This window comes from Manacus candei, unplaced genomic scaffold (assembly GCF_025592945.1).
Source record: "Manacus candei isolate 608988 ecotype Guabito, Panama unplaced genomic scaffold, ASM2559294v1 h1tg000049l, whole genome shotgun sequence".
In the NCBI taxonomy this organism is placed as follows: Eukaryota; Metazoa; Chordata; class Aves; order Passeriformes; family Pipridae; genus Manacus; species Manacus candei.
This window is the reverse complement of record NW_026138097.1, coordinates 2,013,734-2,033,646: the sequence shown is the minus strand read 5'-3', so window position 1 is coordinate 2,033,646 and position 19,913 is coordinate 2,013,734. Positions and strand designations below refer to the sequence as shown.

Here is a 19,913-nt window from a genome sequence, read left to right as displayed (position 1 = left end):
AAAAAACAATAATAAGTAAACCAGTGTCATACGCTACATAGGCATGTGCATTCAAGCAAGTGATCAGTACATTGACTGCAATGGAATTATTCTTCATACTAAGTAGCAAGTTGAACTGAGACCTTGATATAGTCTAAGCAACTGTTAGTCCCAAAATTGCTATCTTCATAATCACAGTGTGTTTCATTCTATATTGCTGAGGAAATCTGTATTGCAGACCAGAGGAAAAAGTTCTTTCTACGTATGCCCAGATCCATTTCCTTAACTGCAGAGATTTTCTTGGGGACCAAAGGAGAGACTAGATATTGTTCAACATTTTAGCTGAATAAAGTGAGAATGGGCTATAACAAGCTGCAGTGAAAATCAGCTACAAAGTGTTTTTCAACACTACTTAGTAATAAGGAATTTTATTTGTAGTTAGTATGTCTATATATATATAACTTTTGTCAGCGGTGAAGCTCTATTTTGCTCTATATATTCCTAGGTTTTTTGATGTACAGAATCACTGCATCTATGATTTACAGTTAAATGTTTGCTTTAAATGTGAGAGTGACACATTCAAATTGCCTTGTTAGAATATATGGAGAAAGAAGAAGAAGAAAATGAAATGACATTCTTTTTTTCTAGAAATTCTGATATAATTCACTTATTGGAATATGAATAGTGGACTCTGAATTAATTACTACATGATTTGGTTTAGATTAGACTGACTGGTAGGCACAAAATAGTGTAAATACTTTGATCATCATAGCAAATTTCTTCCATCTAGAGGAAAAATATGGAGAAAATAATATTTTTGGAAAAAAATGGTCACATGGCCTACTGTTTAGACAAGCACTTGCATTTACTGGTTAACAGTATAAAGCTACTAGTTAACAGAATAAAATAAGTATATTGTGTCTGGTGAATTAGTGATAATGATGCATGGTAACTAATGCTTTATTGTGTTACTTGGCTTCAGATATAGTTGCACACTGTATTCTCTCAAAGAATTAAGAATAAAGAATCTGGCATTGATTATAACAGAACCACTGATTTTCATGCATTACTGCATTACATAAATGTTCACTTCTTTTTCCTAAAATATAATCATACTTACAAGATATATATTAAACTCCTCAAATTCTGGTTACTAAATTAGCATGCCATGTTTTCCCTAAAGTTAATATTTTTCTCGTTTTGCTGTCTGACTAATAACTTGATAAACCTCTCCTTATCTTTTAATGACAGATGACTTATTAAGGGCTACCACTTAATTATATTGCAGAACATGTGGGGAGCTGAAGAATTCAGAAGTATTTTCCGTAGCTTAGACATGTAAAATGAGAAGCATAGGAGAAAACAAAAAGATAATCTTGTAACTGAGAAAAAGCCTTTGTGATTTAAGCATGAGATTGAGGTTCAGGAAATAGTGAGTTCTGTCCCACAAATCCATCGTGCTTTGCACTAGACTATGGACAAGACACTGATTTTTATTTTGCTGCAGTTGACCATTCTGCCAAATATTTAGGGTGATACTGTCTTATCTCATAGGGTAGTTTAATACTATATGTGTCTAGCATTACTAGTGTTACAGGGAATGTACTAATTTTTGAGTTTATTGAGTTGTACTGAAACAAGCACTTCCATGATATAGTCGTAGCCTGAATTTTTCAATATTAAAAAGTGTACATAATATATAATATTTAAAGGATACTTTTGTGACATAAATATTTTAACTTATGTATCTAAAGCACATAGAAATAGATAGTAATCTCAGAGAAGCTTTCAATGAAGTTTCAGCTTTCCTGAATACTATACTTTTTCTCCATTTCTAGGTTGCATGTCTCACTCATGTAGCAGCTAATTACCTTAATTGCAAAATTGAACCAAAACGCTGGGGTACTGCTCATGGGAGTATTGTTCCATATCAGGTAAGCAGAAAGCATTAGGGTTTTTTTTCTCTTGGAATTCATTATTTTGTGTATTATGAGATTAAGAATTGACTTTTCCCATAACTTGCTGTAGTCTGTAATGTATCTTTGTCTAGGTATGACAAGGTTCTGTTGTTCATTGTCATTTCTGCATTTTCTGTGTTTCTTCATCTGCAGTAGATTAGTAACAGAACACTGAAATAGATCAAAGGTGTTTGCTGAAACTGGATGACTTTAAAGCTAGGGTGATGGCTTGATTGGTTTTCACCTGACACAGAAACCTTTTTTTTAAGATCTACCTGACTTCCATGCCAGTTATAAACTGAAATCTTTTCCCTCTGAATTTTGTGAGACTACAAGGTTTTATCTTGTGAGTCTTAAAGAGCAGTCTGAATGACCAAGATAATCTGTCACTTCTACGTATTTGTCATTTTCTATTGATTTTGCTACAAATCACTGCCTCAGTGAGACAACAGGTTGACAAAAGGAATTAACCAGACCTCAGATCTCCTCAGCAGAATTCATACTCTGCTACATCTAATGAAGGGTTGAAATTCCTTAAAATAACATGACCTTTATCATATAAACAAGCACAGGAAAAAAAAAAACTAACTTCAAATTTTATACTACTTTTGGGCAGTACAGGAAACTCTTCCAATAAACAAAAACTTTGTTCTTTTCTAGCTGTTCGTTTTGTGTTCATGATGGAGATCATGCTAACTTATGGAGACTTGGGCATATATTTAATTCTGAAAAATCTATTTTTTATTTAATATTTTTTTTGTCATGTTTGCGACTAGGTAGGCAGAGCCTATATTTCTCAATTTCTGGCCAGAGACCTTTAAGTCCCCAGAGGGGAAGTTTCCAGCATTTGTCTGGGAGAACTGCACTGCTGAGTTTCTTTACCATCTCCTTTCTTTTTAGAGAAAGTGAGGGAAATTCAATGTATTGTCCTCCCAGTGGTGAAGGTGGTGGTGATCATAACTGAAATATTTCCTGCTTGTGGCCATATATACTCTGAAGCAAAAATTTTCTGTCATTGTGTAGAACACTATCACTAGTTAGTGTCACAGCCAGCCCTCCTCAGGTTTAACACCAAAATGAGTTGTTTTTGTAAGAACTACTTGATCTAGGAGACTGTTTCTAGTGCTTACCACTGCATAATCAACTGTCTTGTTAAGAATTATCTGCAACAGATTGCAAATGTTCTCAGAGCAATGGGGAGATGGTGTGGCTCTTCCTGAAAGAATGAGTTTGGTCCTGCAGTATTCTTGTCTCAAGTGTAGTGGAGCACAGAAGTGACTGTGCTCCCCTCTGGGTGTTATGGTGTGGCAGCATGACTGTGTTTTCTAGAGCCAGCTCTGCATGACCCAATGTAACCAAGAAACAAGCAGTTGCATTCTGCTGTGTTTCTGTGATGCGACCTTTTGGTGCAAACCTTTTTGAACTTTGGTATGTTGAAAGTATAAAACAGATCTGAAGTGTCCAAAGTTTGCATAAGCAAACCCAAAAACCTGACTAAACAAAACATTTTGTCTTCACCATACTGCATTTGGCTGAATAACTGAAACTTGCATTCTTTTATGTCCTTTTGGCCTTTGTTTTTCCACAGTCATTATTACATTCATTGAGTATCCTTTCTTTTTTTCATAGAAAGTTCTCAAGGTATAAAAAATTTGAGGAGATTGATTTAGATGTCTTCTGATTTAATCTAGATGAGTCATTATGTAAATAATGGGTTTTTTTAAAAAATACCCTGTCTAAACTATGGTTCCTGTTTTTCTGTATGCTGTTTCTGTAGTGGGTATTAGAAATATTACCTCAATATTATAAACCATTTTAATCTGAATTTTTTTGTTCATAAACCAGTAATTAGGGTGGATTTACTATGGGTGGAGTTGTGTGTGTGTGTTTATGGCTTGTCTGTTAACATTCCATCAACTAGCATGGTTGTAATTCTGACTGTAACCATAAGAATATTATGGTTTCTAGTGGTGTTTTTTTTCCCTTTACTAACATAAGCTATACTTAGATTCCAAAGCTCTTCATAAAACTTGAGTTAATCCTCACTGTTGCTATTGTACTACTTTTATAGTTTCTGCTGTAGCTCATTTGTAATAAAGTTTAGAACAAAACTCTGAAACCTGACTTTCATTCCTCATCCTAGTTATCGAATATAGTCTTTTGCTTACTAAACACTGTGACTATCACAATGCTAATTTTTACAATTTTTTTGTTTCAAGATATTTTATGCAAGTGAATTACAATGTATTCAAATAATGAAAAACATTTTAGAAAATTTTTTGTATATTTCTATATATTTCAGAACAAGTAGGTTGTAGCAAACTGCTACAGAGTTGTTTTTTTTTTTCTTTTCCTAATGTCCTTAACTTTATTTTGTTTTCCTTTACTGTATTTTGAATTTTTACACAAGTAATAAATTATGAAGTGATATAGAGCCTGCAATCCTTCTAAAAAGTGTCCAGTTTTGTTAAATCATGACATATCAGGTAAACATGAGGTCCTCTTATAGATATTAAAAAGGAAAAATCAAAATAACTGAACATCATCTTTCAGTGTGACAGATGTCTTATCAGTCACACTAGAGTTCTGACCAAAATATTAAAAAAAATATTAAAAGCACCCTAAATATGTACATAAATAGTACTTTTTTTTTTTTACAATTGTTACAGTAATTGTTCTAGTGCTCTACTGAACACATTTAGCAGTGTATATTGAATGTAGCTTTTATTTCATTAAGCTTAACTTAAATAATTTTGTTCCAAATATCTTTGCAAATGTCTCTATTTTTTTCTGCTTACAAGGTCAAATTTACCTTTGACTATATCTTTTATTTCACTGGATTTACCTATTGCTTCTTGACTGAAAAACTAGCAGCATAATTTGTTCCTGAATGCGTTCTCTAGATTGACTTTTAGTACTTTTCCTTGCATTTAAAAACATGAAAATTGAGCATTAATGGGCAGATGGATTTTCTTCTTCCTGTAACTAATAAGATGCATAACAAAATCTATTTCTGCTCTGGTCTGAGTTAAGTTTGGTGTGCAAGGACTTTCATACTCTTTTAAGGTTTTTCTCATTTGCTGATAATGTGCTGTCTTTGTGGCACGATCAGCTGAAATGTCTGAGTTTTCAGTTTTGCGTGTTCATCACCAGAACCCAAAGGAAAGGATTTGAACTGCTTTTGGGTGTACAATGTCTTCCAGGGTTCCAGTAAAGCTGTCTGCAAAAGTTTGCCGTAGATTTTCCATGGAGGTGAACTTTGCAATGTGCCACAAAGATGAAGTACTCTAGATTCTTATCAATCAAAATCAGAAATAGTTTATTGAGTCCTGAAACCTTCATGAGAAATTATCTACTTGGAGATTATCTGCTGTTTAATCAGAGCAATGTAGTTTGAATAGGTCACTCATGACAGTGCATGTGATCAGATCCCAGTTTGCTTAGTTTCAAGTGTTTAAACACAAACCTTGAGTTCTGGGGTGTATCTTAGATGTAATTAGTAAAATTTCTCAAAACCAGTTTCTGCAGTGAGACACCTTGTTTAGCAACAGCTGCTCCATGATTATCTAGAGTTAAAAAAACATCCGGTTTATGTAATTGTGCTGAAAAGTAAAATTGTCTTCCTGTCTTTCATTTGGGGTGATAAAGTCTTCCCTCATTCTAGTGGTTTCAGCAATGTAGCTTTCTTGTCTGTAGCAAGCATCAGATCTGGACAATCCCATTTTCTGCTTTCAATTGGCTAACTTGGAACGGATATTCATTCTCCCAAGAAAGTGTGTCTAACCTGAATGTTTACAGGATGTTTCCAGTGGCAGCTTATCACCCTGCCATCAGACACCTGAGCAACTGGGCAGCACTTTCAGAGGCAAACTTTCAGAGAAAGGTATAGGGCTGTTTTCTCTTGGGCCGTAATGATGGAAGTCTATTTAAAAGCTGAGAAACCAAGCTCAAACAGATACCTAATGAAAATGATATTATTTGTGTTCCAGATTTGGTCCTAAGACTCACAAGGTTTTCTCAAGTATACTTTAGTATATTTTCATAATGTGCAAAGAGAACAACGACTCTGAATGGAAGTTGAAAACATGAGACATTAAAGAAACTATTATTTTAACCACTTGCCTTTTCTGTTGACTGACCTATGCATTGTCATAATTCATCAGACCCAACACTAATGTTTTTGTATTAGAGCATCACTTAGATTCTTTAAGCATCAACTTTCTTTTGTGCTAGGCATAAAATTTCCTTCATATGAGGAAACTGTCTTGGTTTCAAAGGCATTGAAATGTGTTATGAAAACCGAAGCATAAGCTCACAAGGAAGTGAAAGGTATGAGGTATTAAGAAGATTAAGATAGTCAAAGATACAAATATCTCTGCATTATTTTTATCGTGTGCATCTCATACTTTTTGGTCATGGAATTTTATACTGTCCAGGAGTCTTACAAAGAAAATCCCACTTGTGTCACTTGTGCCTCATCACAGGAACAGAGAAATGCAATAAGTTATTAGTTACCTGATTCATCTGGCAGAGATTCTTTTCACACAAAGGCACAGTGTGCACCAAGTTTTCTAACTCAGCTCTGGAGAATCTCTCAGAATTTTTAATCTCCTTTTTTTTTTTTCTTCCAGTGGAGAGGACAACAGAATAATGTCAATCATTTAGAAATTTCAAATTGCTTATTCCATGCAAGAAGCGTGATGTGTAGTCATTTTCTTGTCTGTCCTTCTGTGATTTTATTGGACACTTCGGCAGTCTTGGAATCAAAAGCAACAAAGAATAGAATTTGGATTATTTGCAAAGTTTTATTTTGTGGATGAAACTCACCTTAAATAAATCCAAACTAGAAGAAAATCTTTTTGCTCTGTACTAGCCTGGTGTAAGAGAAGATGTAACCTATGCGCAGGAAAGAAATAAAATACAGATTTTTTTTGAGGGGGGCAAGTTTTAAATTAAGGCAATGCAAGATGACCCTTCTTACTCTGTAAATATTATCTACATAGTACTCACCTGGACTGTTAAGACTGCCTCGGGGGCCCATTGTCCTATACTTTTCTTCTGAGCAACATCAGTGGTATATCCCACTTGATGTGAAAATTAAATGTATTCACAGATCAGCTGAATAACAACTTTGTGTTCTCAATTGACAAAGTGTGCTCTCTAATGCTGCATGGATTCAGTTTCCAAAGAACAGCCATCCTCAGGATAAATGTCTTTACTCATATGATGAATACCTAATACTTTAGTGGCCTTGAACTACTTACCTACAGGTTGTTTTTTTAACTAGCTGCTTCCTTCATATCTTTATCTTACAAGGCACAAGAAAGAGTGAAGCCAGAAAAGCGTATGTTATCCTGGATTCTATAAAATAAGAAAACAATATCATCTGCAGGACTTTCTTTTTTTCTTTCTTTTGGACAAGTTTTTCTTTGTAGATTTCCTTACTAAATTTTTTAGAAGTGTCCTACTGTGGTATAACTAGATTATTTATGACTGCACAAAAGTTTTGGTCTTATTGTGATTACTACAGTCAGCACTCTGCTTAGTAAGAAGTACTGGAGTATGGATTCTGTTTCCTTGCCATTTTAGTAATGGAAGAGTATAATGATAATCTGTGGCAATCTGTGTAGAAAGCTACCTATTTATGAGTAATTAATTCTAGTTATTCAAACCTGACAACATTATGTTGATAAGTTTGTGGTGATCATGCTTCAGTGAATTGTCAAGACTCTCCTGGACTGTCTGGAAACAGTAGGTTCGGAATTCAGTAGGTCTGGAATTCAGTAGGTTTGCCTTGGGCAGTTTTAGATATGGGCTTAGTGTATGATGTGAGATGTACTTATAAATTCATTCATATAAATATAAATTCTCACAGAGACTGCACTTTAAAGAAGCTGACCTTGCATGCAGATAGAATAGACAGCTTTTACCTGTACACTGAAACTTTTCAGGTGGAACTGAAATGCGTTTTTAATTGAAAACCTGATAATGTTTTTTTTTCCTGAAGGAAATCCCTCTGCATCTTTTTATTTTGAGCAGTGCCTACAAGATGTTTTTTAATTCTTTAATTCTTAGGAAGAGCAGTGTAACAGAGCCCTGATCAATACAGCGCTCTTCAAATTGTAGCTGCTTGGAAAGTGATGAAAGTAGGACCTGGGATTGTAGAGAAGATATTGTCTGCAACAGTATCACTACTTCTTTCTAATCTTCTTAATAGATCCAAGGCAGAAGAATAAATTTTGCTTTTCCTTTTTTTGGACATATATTTCATAGTCATTGTATTACTATACAGTGCAGCCACTCTTAAGCTGAAACGTATTTAAACAATCTGAAAGAATTCAGAAGTCTGTTTGCAGCAGTATCACTCAATGACTCCTGATATAGTCATCCTGAATAGGTGCTTGCTTTTACTGTGTGAAGCTTGTGACAGTTTTGTTATGGGAGTGTGTGTCCACTAGATGTCATTCATGTAATCTAGTTTTTGTTGCAGCATTTATTTCTGAGGAGCTATGTAGGATGGTGGATACGAATTATCAGCATTATTAGCTGCTTTTGCATATGCAGTGCTTTTGCCGTTAGGTATGTATGGCATGTTACAAAATAATATTACAATTGTCTCTGTGATGGGTTTGACGCACCACTTAGTCTAGAACTCCTGTCTTTACCTGGTTTTGCCTTCAATTACATTCATTGTTGCATGAATAGATGTGTTATATGAGAGCACCCAGGTAAGCTGTGTGTAGTCTGTAACTGTTCTACAAGGAGAGATGTGAGTATAGACGTAAGTCTATTATGCCCCAAAGGAAAACAAAAATACCACGTAGTTAATATAATTCTACATAAGATATGTTCTTTTCTAAGATCTTTATGCCTCAAAGGGCAATTCTTTAAAATAAAGTGCGTATCTAATTTCATAAATTCACACAAGTGGATCTATATACTTATATCTTAGCTATAAAACTGTGCTTACAGTACTTTATTCATATCTGAGGCGTTTCAAATAGTATCACTTGAATCTAGCTTAAATAAAATACCATGTATGCAGACAAGTCAAAAGTGCATCTGAGCATTCAGTTGAATGTACCTGATCTGTACTGATGGGTATTAGCAAAGAGTTCTTTCACCCGCTGCCTCTCTCCACCCATCTTTGTAGTATGACATATGTTAGCAACTGCTAGGCAGCTTCTGGGAAGCCATATCCATACTCTCATTGAAGAGCAACTACTGCAACGTTGGCCTGTGCTCTTTCCCACTTTCAACTTGGAGCAGCTATAGTGAAACTGGAAGCTGGGGATCACAGCTTCCTCCAACCTCCATATGGAATAAAGAATTTCTCTGCCCTGTGTAGTCAGCCAGAGGGCAGGATGGGGAAGTGATAATCCTCTTGGAATGAGCACTTGCATGAAAAATGATAAATGCTACATTGCGTGGGGATTAACACTTGCTTATGAACTTGGTTTTAATGGAGTGATGCTTCTCTTTCAGCAGTGTGAAGGTTCACTGTACTTGTAGACCTGATTAAGAACCTTTACCACTGTTCAGCCAAAAGGGAACCATCTGCCACCAGAAACATAAGGCTGTTCAAAGCTGTTTCACTGTTTTGCATATTGCCCTTAAGAATGTAAACTACTTACTTTCACATAGCATTTACTTCCCTAAATGCTTTTTCCCCACATCTCATCACAACATTCTTCCTTCTTGCATCATGAGAATTGCATTTCTGTTCACATCTGTTTGAAGTCTCTGTTTTATCTCCATGAATCTCTGAAGCAGAACTGTCCAGAGCTAGTTTAATGAATGGAGTTGCTGTATAAATCACATCTATTCTCATTTCTTTGATGGGAGAGTGAGGATGTTCACAGAGCAGGTCAATCTGTGGGTGAAGTTTTTTAAGCTTGTTTGGTATCTCTAGATATATTTGGTATTAAGCACTACATCATTAAGATTTAGAGTAGAACTGGATTGCTACTTTGCAGGATGACCCCTTCTTTTCACAGTGAGCTGATATGTCATGAAAATTTGATCATTAAGTTGATTTCCAAGCACTGATGTATGCTAATAAATTTGTCATGGGCTATATTGTTTTCTTTAAAAATATTGCACTACTGCTACAGTGAGGTTAGCTCCACTGGAATCATGACTGTGGTACTCCAGTACACCACTGCTCCTCGGAATTTATTGGGAAGGGTAGTGAGAAAGCTCCTGTTCTATTTTCAGAAGTGATTTATGCACTTAAGAAGTCTCAGTCCTGTTGTCTTCCTAAAATACTGTAGTTTTAAATGCTAAATCTACTAATGAAAATAAGCTTTAAATATGCAGTGCTTCTTAATGGTGTTTCTCATGCTCTTTGCTACATTGAGATATGTTACATGACGCTAAAGCAGGTGTTTTTATAAATACTCCAACTATAAAATTTGATGGTAAAAAGACTAAAAATTGTAGTCTAAGGCTTTGTATATTATCAAACCCCTATTATTAAGAAAATGGTTTTGATTTCCATAGTTTTTAATAAGTAGGAATTTTACTACGAGGCTTGAATTCAGTTGTGTTGAGAAGGATAAGGGTGAAGGGGAGAGATAAATTTTTTAAAAATAGTTCTCTGTTTTGACAAAACCATACTTCCTGACCATCACCTAAACCACACAGTACTTGCTGGATTTTACTTTTCTAATACAAATTAAGCTAGAAAAATTGATCTTACATCTGTATCCCCAAGGGAATCTCAACCAGTTTTATCCAGTCTACACCCTCACCTTTGTTCGCATATATCTGGGATAGTTTTGACAGATGGTTTTTCCGATTTCTTTTCACCGAAGTTTTGCAATACTTGCTACAGTCTTGTTTAGGTAGTTTTCCATGCCCACTGAGAGAAGTAAAAGAAGTAATTCCGTTTGCAATGTTAGAACCTGGATTTAGGGAAAGGTTTTGGCTATATAGTTAGTGATGTCTTATGGCAGTTGATTGCTGTATTGTGTCTACCAAGTTTTTACATATATAAAACATATGTATAGCTCATCTACAATGTTCTCATTCCTGGACTGTGTGAAGTCAGTTCATTCATGTATCCACCAATGTTATATTTTTTAAACCTTTTGTATTTTTTCATTTTTATCTCTGGCGTATTTCTACTTTGCCTACCTTTTGCCATGTTGTGTCCAGATCTGGCAAGTGTCTTAGGTGAGTTCTTCATGTTCCTGAGTAATATGAAGAGCTTACACAAGCTTTTAAGGCACCTGAGTATAGCTTGCTTTAGTTTTTTAATAGTATCACGCTGCTGTATCTCCTTCTTCTCAGATGTACAATTGCTAGAGTAGGAGAACAGCATATAGGTCTATGCCTAAACTAAAGCTGATTACTTACCAGCTACAGCTTAAGTTTGATTTACTATCAAAAGTTTCTTGGGCTTCCTTTGTCTGTGTTCCATGACTTTTGTTTTGTTTCACCATGGATCATTTTACACAATAGTTCTTTGTCATCAGTTACTCTGATGACTCTGAATCCAGTGAATCCTGCAGAGGTGAGGTCACTCTGCTGGAGTGACCTCTGAATCTGAGGTGGAAGTGGCCAAAGCAATTACTTGACTGGTAATTCCTGACTTGGTTTATCTCAGCTGCAGCAAGTTTAGGGTACTCAGATTTTGAATGAAGATGTCCATGTGTGAGTTTGATGAACTTTTCAAACTTTGGCACTTGAGTTTTAAATCATTAGTCATCTGTCTCTTCCTGGGTGTTTCTAGGTAGATGAAGCTTGAGATTACAAAAAGTAGTCTTGTAAGGGTATGGAGGACCCAATTTGTATTTCATATTTTGTATTTTATATTTTCTATATTTCATGTTTTAGAAAGCTACCAGGGTAAAGAGTAGAAGTTAAATTATCTTAGTGGAAAGACTGTTCTTTGCTAGATAAAAATAAAAAGCAGACATAAGGTTGTCCTTTAATTTGCTGTCCAGTTTAAATGCAATCAGTTAATACTAGTTGTGCTTCATGTGGAATGGCCATAATAATAAACAAATAGGAAGTTGATGTGACTTCAAGTAGAGAAACATTAGCTGAATCTATGTAATGACTAAATCCTAATATAAAGACAAGGAATATAAAATATCATGAATACCAATGTTAGTCTTTATGATAATGTCTCTTCTAATTACATACCCAATTTACATTCACCACTTTGTCAAAGTTGGAGGATAAGTGAGAAGTAAAAATGACCATCGCATGACTGTCAGAATCATGAAATAATCTGAGGTTTGTTTAATACCTACAGTGTTTACTGATGCATTTAATCTGCAAGTGAGGTGGAAGGTCTTGGGCAGGAATAGTATGTTTGTGTATGTATTAAAAGTCTGATCAGGTAGGCTGTTTAATAGAATGTTAATAGTGATACCTTTTAGCACTCATGCTTAATTATGCTATCTTTTCACTGTTACATTTTCAAACTACTCAGAGATTCTTAAGTAACGTATTTCCTGCCATTTAACAGTTTTGCATAATAATGATGATGAGAAAACAGTTAAATAGTTTCTTTTTCAAGTACCAGATGCTGAAAGTAACAGAATGCCCATGGTTTTTGTAGTGATGTCCTGTGCATCTTGTGCAAGCTTTTTCAAACATGCATCATATAAGCCTTTGTCAGATTAGAAAAGATAATATAAATTATTTGTAGCCAAGAGATTGGACTGAAACTCAGAAATGTAGTTCTACATCTGATTCCAAAATAGCTGTGTTATTTCTGATTTGGGTGCCTGTTGCAACCTCATTTAATGTGATGCTGCTTTTTGGCTGAGTTCTCCCAATCCATTTTTAATACCAGGCAGAGCAGTTTCTTGAAATCACCAGTTACAGACTGCAGAAGATAACAGTAGTAGTTACTTCTGGAATTTCTACTGCTGTGTTTTCTGTCACATTTCTATCTAAGTTCTGAGATTTGACTCCTGCTGTTGTGATTTGAGTAGGCCACTTTTGTGTGCCCCTCCTTCATCTGTAAAAGAGCTGACTGACCTGTTCCTTCTATTTTTCTCCTTTGTGGTCTCTATTTAAATAGTAAGCTGTTTGTAAGCTGTTCAGAAGACATTATTTCTGTCTTGCACTGTGTGACTGCAAGTCATTGAACAGTGTAACATTGAAGTGTATGTGAGCTAGTTTCAATGTTGCAAGCAGGGAACAATCATAGATAAACGGTCTTGGATGAGGCTGTCCCTTTTCCATGTAAGATCATCTTTAACAATATTGCTCTATGCAGATATTTGCCTGACTTTTTCTGGGACTCCACAACACCCCATCAGTTCGTTTTAGTGCTTCACTATTCATTATTTCCATGGCACACAAGGCAATAAGCTAGCAAAAGTCAGATCAGACCTTAAGAAAAGCTTATTACTAGAGAAGCCAGGTTTCTTCCTCTTTTCAGTAGTCTTTTATGACACTTTTATGACACTTTTATGACCGGTATGTTTCAGACTTCTCTAGGCTAAACATTCCCAGTTTGCATAGTCTTTCCTTGAGATCACACTTGCTAGAACTTACTGCTATTCTACTGTACTTTCTTTTTGGAACACGTCGTTTTCATGGCATCCAGAACCAAATGCTGTACATTACTCCAACTCCAGTTTTATCATCTTGAATTACAACAGAAAGAGTGTTTTGTGAATCTTGTGGGTTCTACTGATGATCTAAAATGCCACTTTAATATTACCTTACTGCTGCAAAGGAGCCTTTAATTCATCTTCAGTTTGTGAAACGTGTAAATTCTGGATCCTTTTCTCTTGCATGTGAATTATTCATGTCAGTGAATTACTCTTCCATAATTGTAGAACCTCCCAGTTGATTTTCCTTGTTGAATTTTACCCTCTTGCTTTCAGATATCATTTCTGTTAATTGCAAACTTCTCAGGATTTTCAATTCTGTCTAATACTTGCAGTTCCTTCTAGTTTTGTGGCATCTTTGATGTACATCCTTTACTCTCTCAGTGTCTGGGTTTCTAATGAGAATATTGAAATGATCCTTGAACAGTTGATAGTATTTTTTTACATAGTTCATAAAACCCCTTTGGGTGATATCCAACCCACTGGTAATCTATTTTCTCATGTGGCCTTAGTGAAATTGTACTGCCCTGCCCTGTAGTCTGGTGTGCAGTGACAGACACCTAAGTAAATGTTCTTTGCAAGCCAATATTGGCTGCTAACCTTTCTCTGGTTGTTTGGTGGGGGATATGTATCCTTCTGGGAGGTAAGTGCTGACATATAATTTGCTTGATTTTATTATTTTTTTTAATCCAGTCACTGTGTTTGCACATTTCTGATCTCTAAGATCTCACTTCTGTCCCCAAGCTGCTAGTGTGCAGCTTCCTCAGACTCTGCAAGAATTCTAGAAGAAATGTTAGCATATCATGACACTTGAAAACACTTTTTTCAGAAGCATGCTCTCAACACAGCGTTTTCATAATCTAGCCCAAGTTTCATTGAATATTGCCATGTTGGTGTGCTACTGTACCTTTGCTAATTAATTCACTGAGTATGTGTTTGTGTAGTGTATAATAGTCAGTAGGTATCTTTTTAATGCAAATAGCAAGCATCTAAAATAGTAACACAGTGCATCTGTAGACAGTAGGCAGATGGGCTGCTGTTGGAGATTGTGAATATTCATAGGAATCAAAAGAGTCATGAGTTAGTTTCAGGTGGCATTGATTACTGTGTTGGGCATCTTCAGAAGACTTAATCATCCAAATCCAATTTAATCCTTTAAAAGTGGAAGTTAAATATGACTTATATGACATGTAAGACCTTTTGATTAAATTCTGTGTTAGGGTTTATGAATTTCACCTGGAAACAGAAGTTAAAAGAATACTCTTGAGTAATGTGCCAGTTCCAGGTTTTATGTAAAATACTAATCCATAATGTGATGAATTTACACAAGGAAATGGTGGATAGACAGCAAGTTTACTATGAAATAAAACTTTATGTAAATGAGGTTCCAATATTTAAATATTGACAGACATACCGATTATGTCCTTGTCTAACATTAAATTAGTGTACCAGGTCCTGAGAATTATGAGTGACATAATAATAATAATAATGACATTCATAAAGAAACTATGTCTTCTGTGCTCACGTACCAGTTTTCTGATTACACCCCTCCCTTTCCCCCCCCATATTATGAGTTCCAAAAATTGCTTATGTGGAAAATGGCAGGAGACAGCTGACTTCTTCACATAATTACCCAAGTTGACTTGGCAGCATGCTAGACTTTGTCTGCCCTCCATTTTAATAAAAATTTAGTTATTTGGTTTTTGCATCTTTGATTTCAGTTCCTTGAGGGAATCAAGACCCTGTTCTTGATTTAGCGAGACTTTACTGTCTGGATGTAAATTGTATTTTTTTGGTAATGTATGTCAGACTCACCAGACTCATCAGTAATGTATCAACTCATCAGGACTTGGAAGGGAAGGCAGCTTCTCCTTGAAGCTCCAAAAATATTGAAAGAGAATGCTGATAGTTTTTGTTTTAGAGCATCTCATGGCTTTTAAGACAGCCTTATGATTTTTTGGAGATCTGAGTGATTTTGAGTATGTGGCTTGGCATAATGTAATCATTCACTGTACCATCTGCTGTACTTCCAGCAAGAGATGCTCCCTTTGCCATCCCTACCTCAAAACCTTTTCTGATAACATTGCTTCCAAGCTCTGCACCCTTGTCTTCTAGAGAATAAGCAGACTTTTGACATGCCTGAAAGGCCATTAAGAGACAAATATCCGCTATATTTAAAATGCTGTTCAAATCCATTGTAGTTGTTCTGATGTCGCACTCCAAGAATGTCTTAAAGCATATATGTAAAAGAGTTGTAATGAGAATTAGAAATACCGCAGACTGAATGTCTCCAGAGCCGTTATGAAAGTGGCTGCAGTGGAACTGGCAACAGTTGGTGATTGAGTAATGGTATGATGGCAGTTTCAGCTCAGGCAGGGAAGATGCTGTGTTTGCCACATGCGAATTAATATAGTGCTGCTTTTTACTGTTGAGGGATTAGCACAATATTTTTTTTAAGAATATCTGAAGTATAAAAGACTAGGAGAATAGATGAACCCATATTGCAGACAGCTGCTTTTTTGAGCTGATGAGCTAAGTATTTGCTATAGCTGGGAAACCAGAAATCAGAAATTAAAACACCGCCAGTGCATATGATAGGGCTTTAAAAATACCAGGTAAGTGATATGCCCTTCAAACAAGTAGCCAGAAAAAGGATAAGAGGCAAGAATATCTGTGTGCCATTTGGACTAGGCTTTACTGCTCAACAGCAATTTGTACTCTAGCAATTATTTTCAATATAATTCTGTGTGCATACTTTATGAAAATCAGCCAGCAACAGAAAATAAAATCAGGAAAATATATTAAAGAACAAGAGATGCTGGAAGTGATAATTTGAGTTCTAGAAGTTAAGAATATATTTTTCATCATTCTAGTTATCTTGATTTTTTTTCCCTAATATGCGTATCTGTCAATGAAATGAGGAATACCAAGTTCCTAAAACAAGGAAGGAGTATAAGGACTGCAGCATCATACTCAATTCTCTTGGAAATTAGGTGTGTGAAGCAACCATAAAAATTTGCCAAGCTAGGATGTAGCTCGAGCACATTGAGGCTACAGTGATTGGAAAAGGAAATTGGAATATTGTGTGGCTATAATCTATTGTTTGACATTCCGTGCCTGCTCCTGTGTAATTTACTTGCCTGATTTGGTCACCTGACTGAAGACATTAAGTGGGCCACAGGGTAAGCCAGGAAATTCAGCTCTTGGCTTTCCAAGTCCACAGCTCAGTTGTTTCCCCCTTCCCCTTCCCCCTCCCTCTTTCTTCACAGCTGGTCAGCACATGCACAGTAATTGCTTAGGCCAGGTAGGACAGATATGGAAAGATACATATGGACATGCAAATCTGCAATAAATTTTTGGAATGCAGCAACAGGACAAAGTTAATGTAAAACAAGATTTCTTTTATGTTTAAAGTTTTTAAAACTAATGAAAAAGAGAGACAACAAATTCACTTTTATAGGCTTTCCTTTTCTCCACTACTACTAACTGAGAGAGTTTGGGATTTTGCCAAAATATTACACATTGCTCAAGAAGATTACAAAGAAATCCCAGACATGCACTAGAGAGCTATTAAATTTAACATTTCTAAAAGATATTTTCAACAACTAGATACTTGTTAGAGCATTGTTTTCCCCAACTTCCAAAAGTTGCCACAACTCAGTCACAGATAAGAACTTCCAGCTTTTTAATTGATATATAAATTGAGTTTAAAACCAAATCCACTACGTTTCCTGTGGTAAAGGAAACAGAGACTCTTCAGTTTTGGTTTGTCCATAATTTGAAAATCATGTTCTCAGGAAATCCTGCATAATTATTTTACGTAAACAGGAAAAGTAATTATTTCCTTGGGGCTCTGTTTGTGTGGACATGGGGGTAAGCAAAAGTGGTGTAGATTCTGGAACTCACGTGTTAATGAAAATATTTCAGAATAAAGAAAAACGTGTTCCAAATAAGGTGATTTTCTGTCTGGTCATAGATGATCTAATAGGAGGGGGGTTAAATTGTTTTATTTTTTTCTTTATGGGTTCTTGCTGTTTCTCTGAATTCAGTAATGAGGACAATTAAAAATTAAAAGATGACAAACTTGTAGTGGGGGCATCATTTTATTCTTCTTCAGGTGTTCTTGCCTTGTCTGCAAACCTGCCTTTTGTCATCTGGAAATTAATGAATTCTAAAAAGCTATTTTAAAAATGCTGAAGGGTTTCAACCCTCATATCCTTCTCTGCTCTCACCCCCTCAAGGCCCTAAATTTACTTTTGCCATTTATAACAGTTCAGTTGAGGGTTGAACTTCCTCTCATGTTTCTTGTGAGCTTTTCTGATTTCACTTACCATTTGAACAAGATATATTGGACTTTGTTTTCTCTAGAGCTAGTATGAACTCTACACTTCACACAATTGATTTTGTTTCAGTTGGAAAACAGTATTACACATTTTGAGTATAAATTGTGCAGTAAGTAGGCTGGGTTTTTTTGTGTGGGTGGAAACAATCTGTAGAGTTATTGCGGGAGTTGAACCCTGTTTAGTTATAAAACTTTTGAAATAAAAAGCCAGAGATTTTTAAGGAACTATTTGTGGATTTCTTTTTAAACCAGGATGTGATTCAAGCTATTATTTAACAAGAGGACTCGACAACCTCACCAAAAGCAGAGAAAAATTTAGTCTGGGAGCAGGTGCATGCTTACTTCATTTGGATTTGTTTGTGGCATTTTCTTAAAAGTTTAAAGTTCAGTATATCACTCCAACAAACTGTGGTCATGAACATTCATAGCTTCAGGGGAGAATTGGAAGCAATGATAGTCTTAGCAGAAATTGTAACACTAAAGTTGCTCAGAGAACACAGTTTAAAGTGGAAAATTAGGTTAGTTTCCTTTTTTGTGTTCTCAAGGGTAAACTGTGAGTTAATGTAGTAACAATAAAATGATAGGTATTTCTTTATAGGTTTTTTAATCCAGTGGAACAAACAGATTTATTCAGTAATCATTCTAAAAGGTATTTTAAGAATGTTAACCCAAAATGGTAATTATTAAGTGACCGTATGTTGCAGTGAGAAATACTTTGTGTGTTATGTAGCTACACATATCAGGACTTGCAGTGGAAGGGTATTCTCAGGAGCATTGAATACAGTTTGAAATGTCCGCTCGGTGAAGTCATACTTGTGTTACATTAATAACAAACGTATTTACCTCTGCTAGGTAATCTTAAAGCAGTAAGCAGGTTAAGCTACTACAAAATAGTTCTCCGCCACACCTTTTTTTTCTCCTGTTGTATTTATTTTATAAGTACATATGCCTGAAAACTTTTGTTGCATGTTCCCATTTCTCCTGTGTGATCCAGAAGTGGGACTTGAATTTCTGACTGTGAATTCTTGAGACACCAATTTGAAGGAAGCATTTTCATACAAATGGGCAGGTTAACCATTTTTTTTCTCTTTCCATTTTGAAATGCTCCATTATGTGATTTTTGTAGCTATTATTTTTAAAGTTGATACTTATTTTGGTGGATAATCGTGGTGGAAGCAGGATGCATGGTTTATATACAAACATGAATTTTATTCAGAACCGTTGGATATAATTCCAGAAGTAGAACTAGTTACCTTTTGGGTATATTTTACATGTTTTTAAGCCTTGTAAGAAAATTTGGGCTATACCCATGTTGTCTTTATATAAGGAAATATTAGGACTTGCAGGCAGAAAAGCAAAAAGTATATGTCCAAATAATTTATTATGAAGAGTTGAAAAGTCTTTACAATTCTTTTAATCAAAAATATCAGATGAGGGAAGAAATCTGTAGGCTAGCATTGCCATATGCCTTTGTAGATTACAGGTGTGAGTCTAGCATAGGTGTTATTTAAGGACGTTTTCCAGAAAAATTTAGAGTCCCTCAAGCTCTCCTCAGTTTAACCTTTTTTATTTATTATTTGTGGGCATTTTTAAAAACTTACCTGTGCAGTTCTTTTCAGCAGCGGTGTGACTCTACCAACAAAATCTGTTATTGGCAAATTCTTGAATGCTGACTTTTTATATGGGATAACAAATCATGGTTTCTTCTCACCTTTTGGCCACTGATAAGTATATCTTTCTTGTGCAAATTATTTAAGCCATAGCCATAGAACAGCAGCCATTTTCTGACTTAGCCTTAGCTCAGGCAGGAAGGCTGTGAACTGTGGTGCTATAAATTGCTTAGAGTTACTGTGTTTTTAATAGTATGTTTATACAGGTCTTAATAGATCTAAAGAACATACTTTACAAGGGTTTCATTCTGTTTATAAATAGAGATATTTCTTTTTTTATGTATTCCTTCCCCTTCCCTTTTATTTCTAATCCTACTTTTTAGGAACCATCAAAAAATAACAACTTTTAGCAGATATTGCCAAGTATGTGTTTTTTTCCAAACAA

General features: G+C 35.4%; 1 protein-coding gene across 6 annotated transcripts in view; it reads left to right on the top strand.

Moving 5' to 3' along the window:
• The window catches only part of SUGCT (succinyl-CoA:glutarate-CoA transferase), a 312,501-nt gene that overhangs the window by 59,434 nt on the left and 233,154 nt on the right, over positions 1-19,913 (top strand). For 5 of the 6 annotated variants that reach the window (XM_051798766.1, XM_051798763.1, XM_051798768.1 and 2 more), the window contains one exon: positions 1,818-1,913. The exons of the other annotated variant lie outside the window; for it this stretch is intronic. In XM_051798766.1, coding sequence (XP_051654726.1) covers positions 1,818-1,913 — 96 coding nt within the window. The remainder of the gene's footprint in view (positions 1-1,817; positions 1,914-19,913) is intronic. 6 annotated transcript variants of the gene reach the window in all.